The sequence below is a fragment of the Tachysurus fulvidraco genome, chromosome 25 (assembly GCF_022655615.1).
Source record: "Tachysurus fulvidraco isolate hzauxx_2018 chromosome 25, HZAU_PFXX_2.0, whole genome shotgun sequence".
Classification (NCBI taxonomy): Eukaryota; Metazoa; Chordata; class Actinopteri; order Siluriformes; family Bagridae; genus Tachysurus; species Tachysurus fulvidraco.
Window position 1 is genome coordinate 15,014,208 of NC_062542.1, and position 23,361 is coordinate 15,037,568.

Here is a 23,361-nt window from a genome sequence, read left to right on the forward strand (position 1 = left end):
TGTGTGTGTGTGTGTGTGTGTGTGTGTGTGTGTTATTAATCACAACATGTTTATTTATTCAGTGTTATTTACAAAACTGATAAGAAATAAGATTCTTCTGACAAACAAAATGTCCGTTATATTTTTGGACGCAGATAAAGTGGACTTTCCTGGGAATAAGCAGGAAGGCCAACTATTGTTCTTATTTTTGTTTATTTTTCTAGTTGCCATAGTAAATTATATGAAAGGAATGAAATGCACCATCAGTGTTGTTTAGGAAATTGCTATGGTTTGCTGTCACATGATGTTTTGCAATATCATCAAGTAATCAGCATAATGTTTATTCACATGATGCCTTGTAGGCTGTAATGAAGTGTGTGGTCTAAAATGGTGCACACTGATCTGTTGCAAATCCCAGGGCCCAGAGCAATTGAGTGTGAAGTATCTTGCTCAAGGGGTCCTGGGATTTAAACTTACGACCTTCTGATCAATAGTCCAACAGGTTAACCACTAAGCTACCACATCCCCAATTTTTATATATGAACCAATTTACACACTTACTGTGTACTATAACTGAAAAAAAGTGTGGCGCTTAACCCGCTCTTATATTACTCACAAATATCAATTATTTACATTCATACCCAGTCTTTTATTTCTTTTTATTTCCTCAGCTTTGACAAACAGATTAAGTCAGTAGTAAAGAGTAATTTTTATCAACTTAGATTGATCTCCAGGCTGAAACCCATCCTTAATACTAAAGTCCTACAGGTCATAGTGCATGCTTTTATCACAAGACTGGACTATTGCAACTCTCTGTATGTTGGGATAAGCAAACACAATATGTCACTCTTGCCTGTCTTCAAAACTTGGAGCCCTGAATAATATAAAGATAGCCAGAGAAAATAATATTTTTACTGAATACAGGTGTAGTGCTGAAACGTAGTAAGAAACGAGACAGAAAGCAGCCTCCTGATTGGTTGGTTATTCTCTTTAGGGGCGGGATCCGGTCTCCTGATTGGCTGCTCTGTTTGATATTACCTTGTTATGTTTTTGTGAATTAACACTGATGTGCAATTTTGGACGTGGTTTTGTTTAGTACGTATTTCCTGTCAGATGATTTGGGGAGTGGCAGCAGGTTATATTAAGCGTGTCTGGTTATTTCAGCGAAACCCTGGGACTTTAGATTAAACATTTTATCTACTCTTGCTTCCAGACAAAAACGATGTCTTTTGTGTGCGGAGGGACCGGTGAGGCGATAGTCGCCGATAAAGAAGTGCAGAAAATCTGTGATGAGGTTGGTTTGTTTTTGTGAGTTTGTTGCGTGCACTTTTTTAGAAAATTGACGCATATTGAAGGTTAAAATGTACTCTTTTTTATTTTTTTTTAATTAGTGAGTTTATTGAACTGTCCTGATTCCACAGGGGAAAAAACACATCTCACCTTTTAGTGTACAGTTCTAAGAAAGACTGGTATTTTGTACTAATAATGACATCATTATAGAGGATTGGCAGAAAGTTTCATGTGACTGGTTTAAGTGTAAAATAGTTTACATTTGGATCTGAACTTTAGATTTATTTAATCTGGTTCTTTAGTGTATTTAATGCATGGAACAAATGAATACTTTTAACTAGTGTTTAATAAAATAAAATCATTCCAAACTAATAAAGTGACATAAATCAATTGTAAGAAAAACACAGATGCAAAAAAATAAAAAAATAAAATAAGTCTATGTATTTCTAAATAATAAAATAGCTGCTCTTTTTTTTATATAGAAAAACAAATCACATGATAATAGTTTTGTAGATATATGTATGTGTGTGAGTCAGTAAAAGGTTATTAGGAGTCATATTGATGAATCACAAGTCATAAGTCAAGTCTTACTAAAGACTGTTTTCGAAATCGCAGATAAAGTCACAGGCGGAGAAAAAAGCTGGAAAGACATTTCAGGTCTTTACTGCTAAATCTTACAAGACGCAGGTCGTAGCTGGGACGAATTACTTCATCAAGGTAAGACATGTACCCACTCAAACAGTCCTCATTTAGAATATGTTTTTAATAACATCCGATCGAGTTCAGTATGTGTTTTCACGTGTGCTTTTCAGGTCCATGTAGGTGGGCAGGATTTTGCTCACCTGCGTGTCCATAAGCCGTTGCCACATGCTGGAGGAAAACTGGAACTTCATGGAATACAGACCCCCAAAACCCAACATGATCCCATTGAAATCTTCTAAGACAGAAATGACTACTGTGCTGCAATGATACAGTAATAACGCTTACAAACAGGGCGGTTATTGAAATTGCTTAAAGCTGACAAAGTTGTATTTTCTAAACTGACAAGAAATTAGAAGCTTCTTCAGATAAATAAAAATGCCAATATTAAATATTTACATTTACAGTCACCTTATTTCTTATAAATGATCAGCGGTTACAGAGAACATATATTGCCTGGTATTTGTTTTTTTATACATCTATAATATGAACTGTGTTCATTTAGTCAGAATTTCTGGCTGCAAGTCAAAATGAGTCAGGACTTTTGGCTTTCAGTGTGAGACGTGATTTTCCATCTGTTGGAATTTTTTCCCAGGTTGAAGATGAACAAACACTTGGGGCAAAAGCGGCATTTACTTTTAAGATACAAACATTTGTGTGAAAAACAATCTAACCATTCACTGGTTTCTGTAGAGAACAGGGCCAAGAATGCAGTACCTTTATTTCTCAGGGTGTTACCTGATTCCAACAAAATACACACCGGATTGATCACTCTCTCTCTCTCTCTCTCTCTCTCTCTCTCTCTCTCTCTCTCTCTCTCTCTCTCTCTCACACACACACACACACACACACACACACACACACACACACACACACACACACACACACACACACACACACACACACACATACCAATTTTCTTTTCCACTGATTGAACAAGCACTTGGCTCTCACTTAAATCTCTAATTGTCTATTTTGATCTGAGCTTCATATTTATCACCACTGTGGAGTGAGACATGACAAAAACATTCAATACTGAACAGAGACACAATAAAACAATTGCAAACTCCAGTCTAGAATCCTGAATGTTTATAAGTCAAGATATCAAACATTTCCATGGTCATGTAACACATACAGTCAGCAGCCATTTTTGCTAATTACCTTTAAGAAAGAAAAAGAATCGGGTGAAGAATCAGCAAAGCTGTGAAGCACTTTTCGCCTGGATGTTCCATACAATAAATCATAACAATTAACTGGTTCAGAAGTACTTTTTTCTTTTTCTTTTTTTTCTTTTTGCGAAGTCTTTTTATTGTAAACAAAGTCAAATAACAGTACAGAATCCCATTTTAGTTTTTCATGAAAAAAGGAGTAAAGTAAATGTATTACAACTACAACAATAATAACGATAATGGAAAGAAAGTAAAAAAAAAACTTTGCCCGCTTACCCCAGGTCCTGGCCCTTTTTAACTATCGAATACAAGTCATTTAAAATTTACAAAAGAAGAAAACCTAATCGGGCAAAACCTGAAGGCCCATGAAATATGAAATAAACGATTGCCATTAATGAAAAATCTTGGAGGTATTACCTCTTATCGTATATTTTATTTTCTCAAGCTTAATAAAAAACGCTGTATCCTTTGACCATTGTGAGTGGGATGGTGGGACAGAGGACTTCCACTGAAGAAGAAGGCGACGTCTGGCCAACAATGATGTAAAAGAAGTACTTTTTTCTACAGAAATAAAAATCTATGATGAGGCTGATGTGTGATAAAAAATGGTTTAAATCATTATACCTTTTCATCACCTGCTTCACTAGCACACCACCTTCAGTGTCACCTTTCAGAAGGTTTCAGCATTAAATGATCGATACTCATTTTTTTTTCACAAGGTTATGAAGTTTGGCTTAATCAGAACTTGTCTTGAAATCTCTTTTAATTCGATAGAATTCACTTCGAAGAAACAGAACAGTCTGATATTTGTTCCCAGTCCGTCCTGATCGTCTTGAAGTCGTATTTTATCCCCGTCTCGTCTACAGCACCGGTGAATTCTGCAGTTCAGGTGTTGATTCAGCTTATCGACTTATAACTCAGTCAAAGTGTTTTGTACAGTCAAAAATATAAGCCTCATAATACACAGGTTATAAATGTGTATTAGCTGATAATGTTATGATGAAGTTTTATGTAAGAAGACATTTAAGTTACATTTGCTGAAGCCGGCTCCATGCCAATACTTCGTTATCTGTCAAAGGAATATTTTCAGAGTAGGATGATTTATTAAGTTATAGTAATTATAATTACAAAGCAACATTCTTGTTACGTGAAAAGGAACCATCTTTGTTGTGGAAACAAGATTGTTTCATGTCAGGCTCAATCACACAATCCTAAAAACTAGTTCCTCAAACACACCACCACCCTCAAGTGTTTTATTCGTTTCTGACACACGATCGGTCCGACCACAGAACCATCATTTCCCTATATCCACAACATTCCTGCATTTAAACAAACATTTGGTTATTGTTGTCAAATTCAGAAAACACCACTAAGTTTTTTAAAACGATTTAGCAAGCAGGAAAGGAAGCTACCAGTTAGGAGATTTTAAAGGTAGTTCATTTGTTGATATGGTTTAAAAAGGATTCTGATGATTCATCATCAGAAATGTGGTTTTGGTCAAGACTACTGCTGAGGAACAGGACAGAAATAATGTGTGGTTAAATCCAACAGTGTTTATTGCACAAATGAAGAAATTTGTTTGGTTTTAATCAGCAGCATTTTTACGACGACTCACTGTCTTATTAACTAAGTTTGGAACTTTTATACTTGATAAAATGAGGTGTGTGTGTGTGTGTGTGTGTGGGTGGGTGTGTATTAGACTGCTTGTGAACTCTGAACTGCTGTTAATTTAATTTAAGATGGTCATACATTAATGAACTGCAATTTACTCAAACTATGGTCCTGTTTGTCCTGTTTGTGCAGGCCAATAAAAGAAGCTTTGCATGACAAACCCGACTCGCAGTGTTAATTAATCCACCACCACCACCACCACTACCACCAACAACTACAACGTCACACATAGTTGGCTGCACAGATAAACTATAAATCTTGTCTAACACGTTTTTTGATGAAAGAAACTGGAATTTCAGGGAACACAGAACCACAATAAACCAAAGAGCTCTGACTCTTTCTGAGCATAGGCTTCTTTAAGACACACACGACCACGCACAGGCAGGGACGGTGTTTAAACTTGTATTTAAAAATACAGTTTATCATAAAGTTCATTATAAATTTTCGGTAGAAATATATATTTTGTTTGCATTCCTTCTCTATTAGATGCAACTTGTGCAGCTGTATGGGTTGTAGGCTGAAATCCCAGGAAATGTAAAGCTAGCAATGGTTATTTAACACTGGAGTGGGTTATTTAACACCTGACAGGACAGAACAGGTTTACACTTTGCAGTAACTTGTTGAAAGAAACTCAACTAAAAGCATAAGAACAGCAAGCCCTCGACACACACCAGATCAAACACACACACACACACACACACACACACACACACACACCAGATCAAACACACCAGATTGAACACACACACACCAGATCGAACACACCCACCCACACACACACCTTAACTTGGTCTCACATGTAATTCAGGTTGCAACGTAAACTGTAAAGAGAAAGTAGAACTGAACACACACTGGCCACTGGAGAAAAAAAACAAATGTTTATAAAAAAAAAAAATCATTTTTTGGGTACACCAGGCTGTATGAAGAACAGAAGTGACGGTAGGAACACAGGAATTCAGACTAACAGTGAGAATGAGTTTATAGTGTTATTTAAGTCTGTACAAACAGCTGGAACCAAATTCCTTGTATGTGTCGACACACTTGGCCAATAAACCTGATTCTGATACTGATTCTGATGAGAGGGTTTTATAGAGCTCAGACACAGCGGCTGCGGAAGGTTGCTGGTTGCATTCCAGTTCACTCCAGTTGTGAGTCCCAGCCATTTCAGTGTCTACTGTAGATCTCTACAAAGGGCACGGAGGTTTAATTGATCGTAGGGGGGGTGTAATGGATTCGACATCGTTCGTTGAAAACCTGCCGAAGAAACAAAATACTATTTGACTGAGACTTACTTGTGTGAGAGAGAAAACAGTTCTCTCTCTCTCTCTCTCTCTCTCTCTCTCTCTCTCTCTCTCTCACACACACACACACACACACACACACACACACACACACACACACACACACACACACACACACACACACACACCATTTGGACATTCTGACCTTCAAACTGCGATCATTGATGACTTCTTCAACGTTCAGCTCAGACTGCATGAGTTTTAACTACAAGCAAAGGCACAAAAGAAAAGGACATTGTTTATGCAGTTAGAAATCAAAACAAACGTTCAAATGAACACAATTTAAAAGGTCTATTTAAAATAAGTAGAATTAATAAGTATCTAACAAAAAACAAACTCAGAACTAAAAGTGGAAGATTAGCTGAATTGTTTGTGGAACCAGAAAATATAAAGGAACAAAAGTTTTGAAACGTTAAATGATCACAATCATTTCTTGTTCTGTTTTGCACATTCATTATAATTATTCTTTTGCCCTCCACATTTCAATACCTCACATAATTGCTGCATTAACATAAGTGTATATATCTATATAGGAACCCCGTGTTCACAACCTTGTTTTTCACAATGTTTTACGACCCTATACCTTTGCACAATGGTTTGTACAATGTACAGAATGCACACTGGTCAGCACTATCTTGTGTTTTCTGTCCGGTAGAGTTTTGTTTTGTCTGGTTGCGCTTCATGGGACTAGGGCAACTTACAACTCATGTGTTGAGGTTTGTCTCCCCCTAGTGGCAAATAAGATATGCACACTAGCTCAGTGTGATAAATACACAACCGCAGTACATAATGATATGCGTGTGTGTGTCTGTACACCCTACACAATCTCATCAGAATCAGAAAGTAAACAAAAATAAAGAAAGTACTAGAGAGATCCAGGGCTGCCATCCGCGGTGCCATCTTGCGACTCATGAAAAACAACCTCAATAGTTATGAATTGCAAGTTTGTTAGCTATATAAACTTTAAGAACTGTAAGAAGTAAGAAGTCTGTAAGAAGTCCACTACCTTGTTCTGCTCTTTCCTGAGTTGTTTGATGATTGACAGGTTGTCGCTGTCCTTTGCCCTCGCTTCACGTAACCTCCCAACAACTTCTGAAGTTTTTCTAATACATGACTTTATTGCTTTGTCTCTACTCAAATGGGACTCCGTAAGCTGGAAGACAAATTCAAAACATTCAAAACACACTATCAAGTGTCTCCTCATGCACAAAAAAAACACACAATCTGATTAAGTCTTGAACAGTGTGTACTGAACAGCACACATACAGACTCATAGAGCTCTTTGCACGTCTGCGTAGCATCCACTTTGCCTGAGAAGGACACTGTGGGCACGGTGGTGTTGAGAGCGTGGACAATCCTGTCATCAAAGGTACGCATTGCTTTTAACACCTCCTAAAAAAGAGAAACACAGGACTGTTCCGTCTTTATGATCTTCAGTACATTACATTTCCAGCATTTAACAGACACTCTTATCCAGAGTGACTTACTTTATTTTATTTTTATACAACTGAGCAATTGAGGGTTAAGGGCCTTGCTCAGGGGCCCAACAGTGGCAGCTTGGTGGATGTGGGATTGAACTCACAACCTTCCGATTGGTAGCCCAACACTTTAACCTCTATGTTTTACCACATGCCCTCAGTAGACCAAAAAACAGTTACAAAGCCACAAACATTTATTTACATTCACATTTCACCACAAACAGGTTACAAAGCTATTGACAACAAGACATGCTTGTTATTTTTTCCCCTGTGTTAAATTGCTACTTCCTACGTTTACACTTCTTTAGTCATTAAATAACTGAAATAAAATTGTTCATTAAGGTGGAGATACTGAAACAAAGTCTCAAACCTCGTAATGCCAACTTACATACTGTATATTAGCCAGAATCTCCTCTTTATCTCAAAAATAAAGAACAAAGTCAAGCTAAAAAGTGACAAAACGTTCTATAATACAACAACAAAATGGATGTCACCTGTACAGAAAAATATTAAAAGATTAAATATTAAATGCATCTTTTCCTCGTGTGTATCAAATACAAGGCTGGCTCACAAATGCACGAATATACACAGTCCATACATACATATATAGGACATAGTAACGGATTCTACACCCTAGTTACTGCACTTTATCTCCAACAAGAGGACATGTAGAAATCAGCCTGTGACTCTATGAACACTGTCTGTCTTCGGAGGCTGTCAGTAAAACAGCAACAAGCTCACAAAGACGGGCTTCAGTTCAACAGAATTTCCTTGTTAGGTTAAAAAAAAGGCAAAGCAAAAGTTTTTACCTGAAACATTAAAAAGTCCTCACAATTCAGAGTTCCCTCGGGCGCCGCCATGTTAAACCGAAGGGTCCTCAATGTCTGTGAGTAACAGCTACCCAACCAGCGCCTGCATTATATTAATGTAACAATATTACACTAGTTTGGTTGACATTCCTGTCAAAGTTTCTCGTTTTAATACATTTATATGGGTAATTACTTTAAAAAAGACAGTATATATTTATAAAAGTATTTAACACGTGAAAAATATCTATTTACGAAAATAGAAATGAATAAAAACTGTTTAAACAAAATCATAATAAGCATTTCAGATGTAAACATGATTGTGGTTAAAAAAATTAAAGTTTACATTTATAGTAACTCTTCTTTATTTTTATGTCCTGTTTGTACTTGAACGTTTTAAACAGGCGGTTTTTACGGACTACTAAGTCTCCACACGCTTTCGATGTTACCTTCACTGCAACTAAACGTTGTAAAGTGTTTCTCACACCCTACTGTTAGTTAGATAAGTGTAAAATGTTAACGAAGTGAGTTACAAAACGTGTTTCGGGTGGAAAACAAATCGAATGCTACACCTTATGATACATAAAGTGTTCAATGACGTTTATTATCAACGTTGCGATAAAACGAACGTACAACATAACTTTGACTTTTACGTTGAGCCATGAACACGCAAAGCATTACTTTAAATGTTGTTTTGTACACAGTTGTGTGTGTGTAAGATAACCACATCAACCTGAAACTCTAAGCAGAAAAAACGTAATGGAACAAATACACAATGTTGAGTGTGTACATGAAAAACCTTATATAACGCAGATCCACGGGACCAGTGAAGGTAGCACACAGACGCTAGCCAGCCTACGCACTTCAGCGACACATCTCATGAACCAGACGTGATTTCAGTCTAATTTGGTGTTTTGTGCGACTTTTCCCCGAAGTTTTAGGAAACTTTTGTTGTAGTTGTTATTCGGAGATAGTTAATTAAAGCCATGATTTTTAACACAATTATCAGGTCTCGTGCTGCTTTTGGTACCTTTTTAGGTGAGTAACAGTGTTGTGTTTCAGGTAAACACCTGTCTGTGTGAGTGTGTGTGTGTGTGTCTATCTATCTATCTATCTATCTATCTATCTATCTATCTATCTATCTATCTATCTATCTATCTATCTGTCTGTCTGTCTGTCTGTCTGTATCTATCTATCTATCTATCTATCTATCTATCTATGTCTGTCTCTATCTATCTATCTATCTATCTATCTATCTATCTATCTATGTCTGTCTCTATCTATCTATCTATCTATCTATCTATCTATCTATCTATCTATCTATCTATCTATCGTGTGTGTGTCTGTATCTGTCTGTCTATCTATCTGTGTGTCTATCTATCTATTTATCTGTGTGTGTGTGTGTGTGTGTGTGTGTGTGTGTATCTGTCTGTCTATCTATCTGTGTGTGTGTGTATCTGCCTGTCTGTCTGTGTGTGTATCTGTCTATGTGTGTGTGTCTGTCTCTGTCTGTCTGTCTGGTAGAATATTTATAATTATACATCATTGTTGTGAAGATCTACTTTTTCATATATAATCCATCCTCCTTGCTACATCTTTGTTTTGATATATTAAATATTTTGTATTCTTTTAATTGATTCAAACACTGCAAGTTTTCTCATAGTTCAGTCACATGACCACGTGTAAAAAGGACATCATGTGCCCAGGTACAGTGACATGACATAGCATCTTTCCTTCTGATAATGTGCTTCTCTTCCTGTTCTACACCCACAGGCCAGATGCAGAGGTTTGCCCCAAATTCATCAAGCTGTAGGAGTTTGTGCATTAAACCACAAGAAGCCTCTGTGCCAACACAAGGTTAACACATTAGTGTGATTTTTTTTTTTTATATCTATTGAATTTTTCTGTAACAAGAAGCTCCATGAGTTGTCATTTTATTTGAATTACATGTAATAGAACCTATTTGTACGTGTAGATACAGCTGAGGCAGTTTACAAGGCATGTACACCACTCAGATCTAGCACTAAAACCACTGACAGGTGGCTTTAAAAGGTATTTCTCTTTCTGTTTTCTGCAGCACAAAGAGAAGGGTTTAAAATGCCCGGCTACCGACCAACCGAGATGGACAAGAAGATACTCGTGTGGTCCGGACGCTTCAAATCCAAGGAGCAGATCCCAGAGCATGTGTCGTAAGTGTTCATGTCCTGTTACATAACCAGTCAAAACAGTGTGTTTGTAAAAACCTGTGACATTTATTCTCAAACAAAATGACTTCCCGGTGTGTGTAAAGTTAATTGGTGTAATTTGTGGCATCTGGGAAGAGATCAAAGAACAGATGTGGTTCATATGGAGAGCTGGACATGTTCATTTAATGGGTTATAAAGGCTTTGTTACACATTGTTCAAGAAAGGAGGAGGTGTGGCCTCTGTAACCGTCCGGTACTGAAGGGGTGTGGCTTTGCACTTCTTTATTTACACTACAAGGAAGCTATTTAAAAGCTGTTCAGGAAGTGTATGAATTTCCCATCATTAAGCTCTTAGTAACAGTTTCTCACACTTACAAGCTGCAGTCATTGCCAAGGCTGGCATTTGTCTGTATCATGCAATGTAACGTATGCGCCATCTTTCAGATTTTCAACGTAAAAGCATTTTTAACTTACAGCTTATAAACAGTCTGTTACCGATTTCCAGATTTGAGATGCTCGACGCAGCCAGGAACAAAGTGCGTGTTAAGGCCTGCTATATCATGATAGCAATGACTATTGGAGGCTGCATCGTGATGGTCATCATGGGAAAACAGGTAATACAATATAATATAATACACTGTACAGCTCTGACACCAGCTACATCTCAGTTCATTCCTTTCATAACCAACATTTACATTAGTCAATAAAAAAATTGTTCATGCTTCTGCAGGCTGCAGGTCGCCATGACAACCTGACCAGCAGGAACATGGAGAGAAAGGCTCGGTTAAGAGAAGAGGCAAAGAAGGAACTAGAGTTGGAGGCGTCTCTGACTGAGAAAAAAGCGCAGTGAGGAGCTTTCCCTGATCCCTGATCAGGAACACTAAAGCTCCATCACACATTCACGATTCATTCAAACAGCGTAACTTATTCCGAAATAATTTAACAGCAGTACAGTCAAGTTCCTGCACGCTTCAATCAGTTCCTGCACTGTACGGATCATCTGCTTCAGTTTCGTTGATGTATTTTTGTTATAGAGTTCTTTGAGTAAAAAAGAGAGATTAAATGAGACGTATCCTACATGTCATCAGGGTCAGTTTTTTTGTTCTTGTTTAGTTTTTTTAATGGTGTCTGTCATTAGAACAAATTTACTTTGCACTTCCTAGTAAACCAAAGGTGGTTGTTTTTTAAGCTAGCAGTACAAGAATGGACTGACATTTTTAATCTGAATCGATACACATTTATAGCATTCAGCATACCTGCTTACATTTTCTTATTTTATACAACTAAACATTTTGAGGGTGAAGGGATTTGAACTGGCAACCTTATGATCAGTAGTCCAGATGCTGACATAATGTTGGTTTGAACCATTAGATTAGTAGCAGATTGGCATTAAACATGCCAGGAGAACACGTTTATGGGAAACTTGACCATATAATATTGATATCATGATCAACTGCATTCTTTTCAGAAATATCATTGTGATCAATTATTAATAAGTACATTTAATATAGATTTTGTAATTCATTTTACGTTTTAATTTAAAAATATTAGATTTTTTTTTTAATTTTAAAAATAAAATTTTATTGAAAAATTTTAAATGAAATTTGTGCAGTATTTTTTTTTTTAAATCGATTTACTATTTTTTTGGCAAACTTTATTCTAACATAGTGATCATGTATTTCATTCTATCATATGGTATTTCTGCGTATCATGACCCTTAACTGACATTAATATAAATAAATAAAATGAAGGAATTGTCATAAATACTTAGCTTTACCTTATTTAGTAATTAATTCTCAGACAAGGATTTCCTTCAGTTACCTGAAAATGTGAGTAACTTTAGAATGACAAGTATCTTATCATAAATTTTATGTCCAGTTTCTTCTCCTGAATCGAACCCTGACAGATGAAAAAAGGAAGTCGCAGGCTGACGAGAGTCGTGTTTGAGTGCAGCTCAATCTTGGGGAAAAAAATATATAGTGGGTGATTTTTATACGGATGGCAACCCGTCATAGACAGAGATGTGCAGAAAAGCGCAAAGCCATGGGAACTCATGAAACAGCATTTATGCAAATGGCTTAACAGAGAACAGTTACACGATCTCAATACGACAGCAGTATTGAAAATGAAGAGCTGGTCATCTCTCACAGGGAGAATCTGGCATTAAAAAACAAAAAAAACAAAACAAAAAAAACCTAGTAAACTTTTTTTTTTAGCAAACAAAATCCCCAGTATGTTTCAAGCTCAATTTTGGATTGATTTCTGCATGGTTTTACCTTCTTAATTGCTGCTGGGTTGTAAATCTTAATTTCATGTAAGGATTATGGCACAGTCGGTACTAACAGACTTCACCCCCAAAAATAAGACGTGAAGAAATGTTTTTTTTCCTCGTGTCACTCTAATTACTGATGCTAATATATGGGGTCATCTGAACATGGGGTCTGAGATCAGTCGTGTTAAAGTGTGTGTGTGTGTGTGTGTGACACATCGAGAAGCTAAGATTTCAGCTCGCTAAATGTCATCCAGAGTCCGAGTAGTGGAGGAAGATTCAGAAGGGGAAAAGCTAATCAGCCGTGAAATTTCACTCCGGTGTTTAGTGTGTAAAGAAGATCCTGCGATCCGGGGCTGTACACCGATCACACGCCTTTCTCGTCTCATTTCCTGAGGAGCGGAGAACCAAGTACTGCATGGAAAGAAATAAATGGTTTCCATTCGAACTAAAAGTGTTGTGTCCTGAACATAAAGTGCTGCTGATGATAAAGGATGATAATCACGTGGATTTGTCCTCTTTAAGTCCGAAAGGTCTGGAGCAGTGTCTCGAGGAAGAGGGAAGAGGGGAAAAAAAAAAAAAAAGAAACACAGTTCGTCTTTGTCTCAGTGCACAGGGAGATTCCGACTCCCAGAAGGTGCAAACGTGTCATTTTGAGAAGCCTGCACAGTCGTCGTAGGAATGCATGAGAATGACAGTCTGATATTCAGTTAAGCGGCACACAATCAGTCGCACAAAGTCTGGACTCCTGTCTCTGTCCGTCAGCAAGAACTACCCTCGTTTGTAGGCAGTCTGGGTCTAATGAGTAGAGAAAAGTGCTGAAGTCTTTTCAGTCTTTGGGGGCAGACTTGGCCAAGTTGTGCCTCTCTGTTGTTGTTGTTTTGTTATGCGCACTACCAGGCACGCCCACAGTCACACGGTCAGTCCAGTGTTTCTGAACGAATGAAAAAAGAATCGCGTACAGGCCGTCGTCGCGATTCGTCCGTATTGCAACAAGGTCGTGCGTCCAAGCGGTCAACACCCAGCTTCTAATCGACTCTTAGCTGGATGCAGCGTTTCATCTTGAGGCTTGTTTATACTGGACGGGGAATCTTTTTCCTTTTCCGTGGCAGGAATTAACGCATGGTGGCCAATATGGGAGTCTTTCACGAGTTCCAGAGCTGCTCTGGTGGTCGTTTATTTGGATCGATCTGGTTCCGTTTTCCTGAAGCCGTTCTTCAAAACCAGTGACAGGAGGTGTGAAGGGAGCAGAAAAGGTCAAAGTCAAGGTCAAGGTTAAAGTTAAGGAAGTCGACCAGCAACACAGGCTCTTGCAACGACACACTCTTTAGAATCAGTATGGATATTAATCACTCTCTCCGCTGAGGCTTTTCAGGTGCTCAGAGCTGGAAGCCTTCCATGGGAGCCTCACACTGCTGGAAAAGGAATTGCTGCTGTTGCAGGTCGACGGCAGGAGCCAAGGCAGGATCCTCGTCCTCGGGGCTGAAGTAGCGCTCGATCAGGTCGAATGCCTTCTGGTAGATCTCCTGATTCTCATGGCCTTGCAGGAACTCCAGCTTATCCAGACCTGAGGAAAGGTGAAAAGGGGCGAATGAATCTTCAAGTCACACCACAGAAATCTCATGTGGAATGATTAGATGTTTTAGGAAGCAGAAACGCAGAAGCCCGAATGTGACGGCTTACCGTACGCTTCCTCGATGAGGGCGCAGTACGGGTTGATTCCTCCTCCTCCTCGCTTGGCCTCTAGCTCTCCCAGTCGGAGGATGTTCTCCAGGCCATTCAGGGCCACCTGCACAATCTTGGAGTCCATCAGGGTCAGAAGGTCACAGAGAGGCTTGATGCAACCCAGATCCACCAGATGCCTGTTTAAAATAAATACAAGTCCGATTCATATTATTGTGACAATTAAGTCGAAATTGTCTCAATTCTATGCGACTTGGAACCCGACGCAGTAAATAAATGTTATAAACCGGACTGTGCTCGTCCCTGAGTGACAGCAGTGGGCGCTACAATCCGCACTAATGACTTAATATCATGCTGTTCATCTGCTTCCTTTGATTCTTAACTTTCATGAAGAATCTTTTGTAACCCTGGAGTGAGAAAATCAAATAAGTACAAAAGGTACCATACATGCATCTCGTTTTTTTCTTTATTTTGCATGGTTCTATTCTAAGCAATAACTGACCTGATCTGCTCAGAAGAGCCTCCGGACGTGGCGTTGGTGATGGCCCACGCCGCCTCCTTCCTCGTCCGGAACTCAGCCACCTGAAGGATCTTAATTAGAGGAACAAGCAAACCTGCGTCTATCACCATCTACAAAAAAGAGAGAGAGAGACCGAGAGAGGAGGACAATTGTTTAGATAAAAGACACACACCTGATACATACATTCATATCGTAATCAAAGTCCATACTGAGCCTAACCGAGACACACCTGGATCTGTGCTCGGTTACCAGCAGTAATATTGGAGATTGTCCAACAGGCTTCTTTCTTAATGGACTCCTTAGGGCTACACAGCAGGTGAAGGAGATTCTGAAGGGCAGAGCAGTTCAGGATCACCTGTTCAGGTAAAACACAACAGAAATATCCTTTTAATCGCCAAGTTAAACACATTCCTAAAGGTGAAACCTCGTAGTTTCATTAGGTTTATATTATCACCTGTGTCTGGATGTCATCTCCTGTGACGATGTTCCCCACAGCCCGAAGAGCAGGAGAGACAACTTTATAATCCGAATGTCTACCCAAAAATAAACAAATAAACAAACAAACAAACAAATAAATAAATAAAGACACAAAGACGTACAATTTTTTAATTTTTTAAATTTTTCATTCAAATCAATTGATGATTTAAGCTTTTTTTTTAGTTTTATTATTAGTCTGCAGTATTAAACCAAACACAGAACAAGACTTAAGGCTTTTAATACAGTAATAAACATGCTGTAATATGCAAATTACAACATGAATATGCAAATGAATTCTTTTACTGTTACCAAATATGGTAATGTGACTCTACCTGTTTCTAGCTTACTGGATGTTGACCAATTAATGCGATTATACGAATTCAATATCAGCACGTACGTCTTTTAATAACTGTTTACTAGATCGCGATCTTTACTAGATTACTAGTTATACAGCATGTAATAACTTACAGTAGCAGCTCCACCAGTCTACGGCAGACGCCGGAGTCTATAACAGCTTGGATCTTTTCATTTGGACCGTCAGACAGGTAGGAGAGTGCCCAGCATGCATCAGCCAAAATGTCTGTGTCGTTCACAAAGAGCAGCCAGGAGAGCACGCTGAGGCACGGTGACACCTACACACACACACACACACACACACACACACACACACACACACACACACACACACACATTTTATATCCACTCTACCAACCCCTTAAGTCAATATATCGAAGATTGCACACCTATTATTACTTAATATACAGCATGAGTCCCAAAAAGTTAGTAGCACACACGCACAACGTCAATCAACAACACTTGTGTTAATCCTTCAGCAGTAAAGCTCACCTTGGTGAAATCTGGAGGTGGGTTCTTGCCTCTGCACAGGTTTGACAGCGCCCACACTGCATTTCTCATCATAGTCAAGCGATTCTGTTTGGTCAAGAGCCTGTAAACAGGACACGGTGTACTTCATACAAACAACAATAGTGAAGGTTTACAGAATTAAGCAATAGCTACATACTAAATATGGAGCATATTAAAGTTGATAAATGTGTGTAAAAGGTGAAAACGGACACTGCGGCATCACAAAATAAAGATGAAAGTCGTCTTAAACCAGGACACTTGGCAATGAAACCTACTGTATGAGTGAGGGAAGGATGTTGCAATCCAACACATAGTCTCTGCACTCAGTGCTGTCTCCTGCAATGTTCCCCAACGCCCACACCGCCTGCACACAAACACAAGACCGTGAGGAAATCCTGAGAGGCAGTCAGACAGCATGACAGACAGACAGACAGACAGACGGACGGAGCAAGAATCATAGCAAAAGACTGAGAGTGACAGAAAGAGACAGAGACATATATACAGAAAGACACACATACACACACACACACACACACACACTCTCTCTCCCATTCCTTGCAACAGAACAAATGTTTGAAAACAACAAGATTCAGGATTCCTCTGAGGATCAAGGCAAGTGTTTGTTCATCTGGAGATCGCTGACAGGAAGCCAAATTGCATGATTCCTTTTTTGTCTGTGTGTCTCTATAAAGAAATAAGCCAGTCCACAAGCATGCAGCACGATGGTGCAGAAGGTGGAGTTCCAGGGTCACGATCCTGACCCTGAGATCACCTAACTGTCTGTGTGGAGTTTCACATGTTCCCCCCACGTCCATGTGGGCTTCCTCTGCTTTCCTCCCGCTTCCCACTAATCACGTCATGTGTGAATAAATGTGCGCATGTCCGCTGTTCCCCGGAACAGACCCTGAAACCAGCATGACTCTGACCAGGATAAAGCGATCGCTTTACATGCGAAGCCAGCCAGAAATATTCTTAAAAGTCTGAGACTAAAGAAGGGAAAAATAAAGCTTATGTGGTTGCTATGGTTACCTCTGGTAAATCTGATTGTAAACCTTTTACTGAGAAGCTGACTAGGGTTTTGCTGCCATTTTTTGTGCTTCTTAACGAGCGGTGAAGACAAAACTACACTGCATTTTGAAAATAAACTGGTGACCTGGAGTCTGGTTAAGTTTACCTGCTCCTGGACATCCTCGAAGTCAGAGCTGAGCATCTCTATGAAGATGGGCACAGCACCAGCCTGGATCACCACGCGTGTCTGGTGAGATGTGCCAGAGGCGATGTTCGTCAAGACCCACGCTGCTTCAAACTGTGGAGATACAACACTGTTACTGCGACAGCATGACCTTTTACTGCTGAAACTTTCAGGCAAAGCGAATCACACACACACACACACACACACACACACACACACACACACACACACACACATATGCAAACACATTCCTCCAGCATGAGCTTATCACCAGAGCATTCCTTCTGCCTCATGGCTGTTGTGGGCCTGAGAGCTCAAATAGGGATCTTCATCATCCAAGGATTGAGGCTTATGGTGTGTTTGTCAGTCTGACCCTACATTTACATTAGCAATATACCCAATACTGGAATATTCAGTCTCGTAGCAATGACAAGGAACAAATTCAAAGTTGGAGAAAAAAAAATATTCTTTGGATCGATCAAGGATGGTCTGATGTCCCCAGGCTCTACTCATGCATTTTGTTTTATTTGATTATTTAACACCACTAAAGTCTACTAAGCTACTTGCTAACATTATATTAATTAGACCACGTGATTTATTTAGAAGAGGAAATCATCTCGCTCTTAAAGTGGACCAAACGTAGTGAGGGACATTTGAGAGTTAGTTCTATAGTACTGCTGGAATTTTTGAGTCTGCTGCCTTAATACTGGTGAGGGAGTAACTAAAGGAAGACATCGTCAACTCGCCTGGTTAAGATGAACGAATGCTCGGTGCCGTGTGTGTGTGTGTGTGTGGGCTTCACCTGTAGTGTGCAGTTCTCCTTCCTCTTCAGGAACTCCACAAAGCGCTCCACTACACCGGGTGTGGCAATGACTTCATCAATAGGGGGGTTGGGCTCTAAGGAAGGGACAGACACCACACACATGAGCAGCTATACACATACACGACTGTGAGAGCGCGTGTGGGCATGTGTTTATATCTCGGGGACGGGACAGGACGAAGCAACAACCCCCCCAATAAGGGTACGAGTGTTGGACTTTACTGACCTCCATGTGGAAAAACTGCAGGTTAATTAACAAACAAATATAAAATTCCAAATGGTTCTTTTCATTATTAATAATTAAGGTTAAAGCTGTAATTAGATGTAGGCATAGCATTCACTTTCTGCATCAATAATTAGGTCAGTGAAAGGTCCTCAGATAAACAGTAAGATGTGTGTGTGTGTGTGTGTGTGTGTGTGTGTGTGTGTGTGTGTGTTATAACCTTTAGATAAAAGCTTCCTGAAGCGTTGTGTTCCCATAAGCTGCTGTTCTGGAGAGCTGGAGAAGATCATCTGGGTCATGTCCTCAGATATAACACCACCCTAAAGAACAAGAAACAACATCTGGATAAACTGCTCCAATATGTTGCCCAGTCCTGTGTTGACTCGAGCGAAACAAAGAGGTAGCTAAAGTAACATGATAACGGATTGCGAGCTAGTTAGATATCTAGTGCGTCGATACAAACTCACATCATCGCCGTCTAAGGAAGTTTCTAATCCATACGATATATTAATTTCAGTTCTCGCGTTGCACTTTTCTGTTTATGTCCAACTGCATGCAGTAGGCAGGATAACTTTGCACCGTGCGGTTTGATTTTTGTTGATTATATTTCTAATGGTAGCGTTAGAGTAGCTTTGAAGCGTTTTTTTGATTCGTTTGTCTTGACTGACTAAACTCCTGATTTAACCACCTGACAACAAGCTTCTAACCGTGTAGAAGATACCTAATTCACTAAACACAACATTATATGTAAGTAAGTTTAGCTGCAAAAAAATGTCCAAAAAGCATGTGACCAGAGGTTTTTTCTTCAAAAGAAACCTTGTTATTAAATTGTTACGCTTTGTGAATTTCTTTTAATAAAGATATATGCGCATTTTCTTCAGCTCTTACTGTGATCTGTTCCATGTTATTGGCCTGGGACTCCAGGTAGCCACTGTCAGACATCCCATCTTCCTCCAGTGTGAAGTCTTCCTCCACTGTGGCCACATTCCTCCGTTTGAACAGCTGTAATGTCACACAGATGCTTAACGCTTTTAGACTTAATTACAGGTAACCGTATCAACTGTATTGTACATGTGACACTGCTGCGTTACCGCTTAATCATTTTCACCCACTAGGCATGCAACCTTGTTACTTACAGCCTTTAAACCACTAACCAGATTGTTTAAAGAAACACCCTTGAGCAATTCTGAGCAATTTCGGTTGTTCCTGCCACATGGATAACTTCTCTGTATTTCTTTGGCAGATGCAGAGTCTAAATAAATTCCTGAAGCTGCCCATCATCTTACCTGCTCATCTTTCTTCTGTTTGCGCAGCTGCAGGCCTTCTTCCTCCCTCCTCCTCCTCATCTCGTCTGTGTTAAGCGATTTGTTCTTATAGCTGCGGAGTCGTGCATTGTCCTTTCCTTGACTCATGGTGTAGCCTTTAGGGAAGAAGCAGAAAGAGAAAATGACTGCAACATTATGCAACATTATGAGGATATAACCTTGACGGCAATGCTGAAATTATTAAAGCTAATATTTATTGGTTCGGATTAGGAAATTATTGCCGCCACTGGCAGACAGTTTCTTGGAATAATAACGGCTCATGCCACCTTCGATTAATTAGTGGCTGTCTGGGGGCATGTTTACGTTTAACTCACTTGCTGAGCCAGTCATTTATACTAGACACCATGCCGTGTTTCTGCTTTAGAAGACGGTTGAATTCTCTGATCAGATTGTTTTTTTCTAACATGTAATTCAATTAAAAGAGAGGGTCTCCGATATTTGAGAAATCCTTCAGAAACCTGCATTGGGGCACCAAACAAAACAAAACTCAAAACAAACGTGTAGCCAGTGAGAAGAAAGGGGCGGGGCTTGTCAATATATGGTGGAGAGAGTGTTCAATGCGCATGTGTGACATTAGCAGAAAGCGGTTTTAACATTGACATGGAGGATAAAAAGAAAGAAAGCGAAGAAACACTGTTACTAGCAAAACGCGGTTGTAGCTGCCTCTCTACATTACTACGATAGAAAAGAGGTGTTATTTGTGTAGTAACAGCATTTAGCTCAGGAGTTATTGACTCGGGAAACTCCAATCTGTGAATATGTGGCCATCTTCCTGCTCCTTCAGTTTTCTCCAGCGCTGGAAAGCTGATCCTATATTAACACATCCTACTTCTTGCCTTATCGTAAGCCTTTCTTTGCTTTCTGTCTTTGTTTTTATCCTCCATGTCAATGTTAAAAGCTCTTTCTGCTAATGTCACACATCCGCACTGAACACTCTCTCCACCCAAATTGACAAAACACGCCCCTTTCTACTCATTGGCTACACGTTCGTTTTGATTTTTGTTTGGTGGCCCGACTTAGTTTTCTGAAGCATTTCTCAAATATCGGAGACCCTACCTTTAATGCTTCTTAACTAGCTCTTCATTTGAATTGGCCCAGAATTTATATTTTTATAAAAAAGTTTATATGTTTACAACCATGAACCGATCAACACTTTTATGGCCATCCCCTTTGTAACGAACAAAAACAAATATGTTTAGAAGTGAAACAAAAAACCGCTGCAGTGGCTATTTTATTGAGTCCATCCGAGCTTAGCTGTGCACATTTTCAGCAGCTCGGTACATCAGACTGTCAGCATCGTTCAGCTGAGGGGTTTGTGCAGAAAAACAAGCGGTTGTTTGTGTAGAGAACATCACTGAACCTTGAGGTGGAGTTGGATTAAAGGTGAAGGATTTTATGAAACAATGAAATACACTGTGGATTATTTGAACCAGGGTCAAATTCATTTGTCTCATCGCTCTTCTTGATTCGAGTTTGATATTGATTTCTGTCTGTGTGGAGTCTGTGTGCCAATCTTCCAGTACCTCAGGAAAAGGTAAAATCTCCAGAATTCCTCCCCCTTAAATCGTTCTAAATTTCCATAATATTCCATAATATTCCATGATATTCCAGAAATATGTGCGTATAGTTTTCACAGACACGCGCAATACCCCACTGGACAACATCTACACTGCATAAAAAAAACATATTTTCCCAAAAGCCAGCTACATTTTGATTCAGTAATATCGCCAAATAACAATTTGTTTATGTTTAGCATTATTGGTTTTCTAAGGCATTAACGTTAGCTCGTGCACTTAAGCACCAGAACCAGCCGTACACTTAGACAAACACTGCTATGTTTTTGATTATCTCTAACGCTATCTAATATTGTAGCAGTAAAGTACACTTGGACAACAGAATAGAGATATCGATAAAAAAAAATATTTTATATATATACCACTAAATGATAGCAAGCTAGCCTCAATGTCGTCCTAACGGCTTTTTCGAGAATATTGTTCCCACCCGCATTGCGACAAGCTCCGCCTACTGTTAGGATTGGCTTATCCTCCGAACAACATGTACCTACGGTTTTACAGACTAATCGCATCCAGGAAACGGGAATATCTAACGAATTAGAAAGCAGGGGGTGGGACTTGTCGAAAACGGGTATGAAAAAAAAAACCGCCTTACTTGGCGTCGCTAGCTAGATCTACTTCACCGGATTGCTTGTTTTTCTTGTATCCAGAATGATTCTAAGTGGTTTTCTGATCATTATTTTCCGCTGAATAAATATAAATAAATAATCACTGAAAACATACCGATTCTTTAAAACACTGACCTGTAAAAACGTCTTGATTTATCCTCTCGTCGTTCGGGCCACTGATCTGAAGTGTCCGCCGGTATTATGCTACTGCGCATGCGTTATTCCAAATGCAAGCGTTCAGACAGCGCATGCGTGTTCAAGGATTACGCATATGTAAATACAGACAGATAATTTAAAAAAAATTAAAAATAAATAAATTGTACGTACGGTAGATGATAGAATGGTATAGAATAGTATGAGATGCATGGATGTACTAGGATGGAGGTGGTAACAAATAAATCTAAGGTTATTGCACGTTGTTATTGCGTAATTTTGGAACATTTAACTGTTTATGAGGTTTGTTGCCTGGGGGAAGAAACTGTTCTTGTGCCTGGTTGTGCTGGTATTTGGGGCTCTGCCAGATAATACACGTTGTAAGGGATCCAGAGTGATTTTCTGAACCTTCTTCCTCACTCTGGATATATACAGTTCTTGAAGGACGAGTGGGGAACACCTATAAGTAGTAGGTAGGATGTAATGCAGTCCCATGATTACTGCATTATCCATGGACCAGTTTGTTCGATAAGCAAACTGCAGGGTGTTTCCACTTCCCAGTGGTCCAGTGAAGTCTTTCAGATAAGCCAGAACGAGTTTTTCTGGCTTAACGACTGCATGACAACAGAAGTCATTGCCACAGGTCTGTAGTCTTTAAGTCCTGTCGTCTTGGGTTTCTTTGGGACAGGGATGATGGATTAGTGTTTAAAGCATACAGGGAATTCACAAGGGTGTCACAAGGCTCGCATCCCCGCCTGCGCGTCCTGGAGCGTTTGATCAGCACCGCTGCTTTGCCTAATACAATGATTAGCAGAACGTCCTAATAATTGAAAGCCCTTAGGAGATTTTATGGTGTGTTCTGCCAAATATTCATCAGTTCATCCCAGGTAAAACCGATAGTGCTTGATAAACAAAACAAAAAAACAACAAAAACACAAAAAACAAATGGAGAGGGAAGAAAAACAACTGGAGAGCGAAGGAAAACAACTGGAGAGCGAAGCACCGTGGCTGCAGTCTGTGGCACCATTACAAGAATCTATACATTATAAATCTTTCAATTTTAATTTATTAGAAT

The 23,361-nt window shown here is 39.3% G+C and overlaps 4 protein-coding genes and 1 long non-coding RNA gene across 5 annotated transcripts; 3 read left to right on the plus strand and 2 right to left on the minus strand.

Annotated features, from left to right (window-relative positions):
* The first annotated feature begins 1,082 nt into the window (after nucleotides 1-1,082).
* LOC113661071 (cystatin-B-like) lies at nucleotides 1,083-2,362 on the plus strand. Its single transcript, XM_027175029.2, has 3 exons — nucleotides 1,083-1,273; nucleotides 1,885-1,986; nucleotides 2,082-2,362. The coding sequence occupies exons 1-3, from the start codon at nucleotides 1,202-1,204 to the stop codon at nucleotides 2,208-2,210; spliced, it is 303 nt and encodes a 100-aa protein (XP_027030830.1). The 5' UTR covers nucleotides 1,083-1,201; the 3' UTR covers nucleotides 2,211-2,362.
* A 1,206-nt stretch (nucleotides 2,363-3,568) lies between these two features.
* On the plus strand, nucleotides 3,569-4,966 carry LOC125140245. Its single transcript, XR_007139529.1, has 2 exons — nucleotides 3,569-3,679; nucleotides 3,912-4,966. It is a non-coding gene; the product is annotated as an uncharacterized LOC125140245 (long non-coding RNA).
* A 701-nt stretch (nucleotides 4,967-5,667) lies between these two features.
* Nucleotides 5,668-8,499, minus strand: mix23 (mitochondrial matrix import factor 23). The gene is made up of 5 exons (XM_027174979.2): nucleotides 8,397-8,499; nucleotides 7,376-7,501; nucleotides 7,116-7,262; nucleotides 6,255-6,314; nucleotides 5,668-6,062 (listed from the first exon to the last, which is right to left on the minus strand). The coding sequence occupies exons 1-5, from the start codon at nucleotides 8,445-8,447 to the stop codon at nucleotides 6,012-6,014; spliced, it is 435 nt and encodes a 144-aa protein (XP_027030780.1). The 5' UTR covers nucleotides 8,448-8,499; the 3' UTR covers nucleotides 5,668-6,011.
* A 718-nt stretch (nucleotides 8,500-9,217) lies between these two features.
* On the plus strand, nucleotides 9,218-11,657 carry fam162a (family with sequence similarity 162 member A). The gene is made up of 5 exons (XM_027174992.2): nucleotides 9,218-9,431; nucleotides 10,167-10,250; nucleotides 10,471-10,582; nucleotides 11,084-11,192; nucleotides 11,309-11,657. Exons 1-5 carry the CDS (start codon nucleotides 9,380-9,382, stop codon nucleotides 11,426-11,428), a joined length of 477 nt encoding a protein of 158 aa, XP_027030793.1. The 5' UTR covers nucleotides 9,218-9,379; the 3' UTR covers nucleotides 11,429-11,657.
* Nucleotides 11,658-12,626: 969 nt separating this feature from the next.
* On the minus strand, nucleotides 12,627-22,414 carry kpna1 (karyopherin alpha 1 (importin alpha 5)). The gene is made up of 14 exons (XM_027174964.2): nucleotides 22,269-22,414; nucleotides 19,913-20,046; nucleotides 19,515-19,628; nucleotides 18,847-18,946; nucleotides 18,386-18,480; nucleotides 17,566-17,697; nucleotides 16,667-16,755; nucleotides 16,374-16,473; nucleotides 15,996-16,159; nucleotides 15,505-15,583; nucleotides 15,280-15,405; nucleotides 15,033-15,160; nucleotides 14,531-14,709; nucleotides 12,627-14,414 (listed from the first exon to the last, which is right to left on the minus strand). The coding sequence occupies exons 2-14, from the start codon at nucleotides 20,036-20,038 to the stop codon at nucleotides 14,227-14,229; spliced, it is 1,620 nt and encodes a 539-aa protein (XP_027030765.1). The 5' UTR covers nucleotides 20,039-20,046; nucleotides 22,269-22,414; the 3' UTR covers nucleotides 12,627-14,226.
* Nucleotides 22,415-23,361: the final 947 nt, after the last annotated feature.

What these genes read in the sequence shown, in the direction of transcription:
- LOC113661071 (XM_027175029.2), top strand. Translation starts at nt 1,202, where the DNA reads ATGTCTTTTGTGTGCGGAGGGACCGGTGAGGCGATAGTCGCCGATAAA. An exon ending in TGCAGAAAATCTGTGATGAG is followed by an intron (nt 1,274 to 1,884) that starts GTTGGTTTGTTT and finishes TCGAAATCGCAG; the next exon opens with ATAAAGTCACAGGCGGAGAA. An exon ending in GGACGAATTACTTCATCAAG is followed by an intron (nt 1,987 to 2,081) that starts GTAAGACATGTA and finishes TGTGCTTTTCAG; the next exon opens with GTCCATGTAGGTGGGCAGGA.
- fam162a (XM_027174992.2), top strand. Translation starts at nt 9,380, where the DNA reads ATGATTTTTAACACAATTATCAGGTCTCGTGCTGCTTTTGGTACCTTT. An exon ending in AGCCTCTGTGCCAACACAAG is followed by an intron (nt 10,251 to 10,470) that starts GTTAACACATTA and finishes TGTTTTCTGCAG; the next exon opens with CACAAAGAGAAGGGTTTAAA. An exon ending in TGGTCATCATGGGAAAACAG is followed by an intron (nt 11,193 to 11,308) that starts GTAATACAATAT and finishes ATGCTTCTGCAG; the next exon opens with GCTGCAGGTCGCCATGACAA.
- mix23 (XM_027174979.2), bottom strand. Translation starts at nt 8,447, where the DNA reads ATGGCGGCGCCCGAGGGAACTCTGAATTGTGAGGACTTTTTAATGTTT. An exon ending in AGGACTTTTTAATGTTTCAG is followed by an intron (nt 7,502 to 8,396) that starts GTAAAAACTTTT and finishes TCTCTTTTTTAG; the next exon opens with GAGGTGTTAAAAGCAATGCG. An exon ending in TCAGGAAAGAGCAGAACAAG is followed by an intron (nt 6,315 to 7,115) that starts GTAGTGGACTTC and finishes CTTTGCTTGTAG; the next exon opens with TTAAAACTCATGCAGTCTGA.
- kpna1 (XM_027174964.2), bottom strand. Translation starts at nt 20,038, where the DNA reads ATGAGTCAAGGAAAGGACAATGCACGACTCCGCAGCTATAAGAACAAA. An exon ending in GTAACCGAGCACAGATCCAG is followed by an intron (nt 15,161 to 15,279) that starts GTGTGTCTCGGT and finishes TCTTTTTTGTAG; the next exon opens with ATGGTGATAGACGCAGGTTT. An exon ending in GGCTCTTCTGAGCAGATCAG is followed by an intron (nt 14,710 to 15,032) that starts GTCAGTTATTGC and finishes TATTTTAAACAG; the next exon opens with GCATCTGGTGGATCTGGGTT.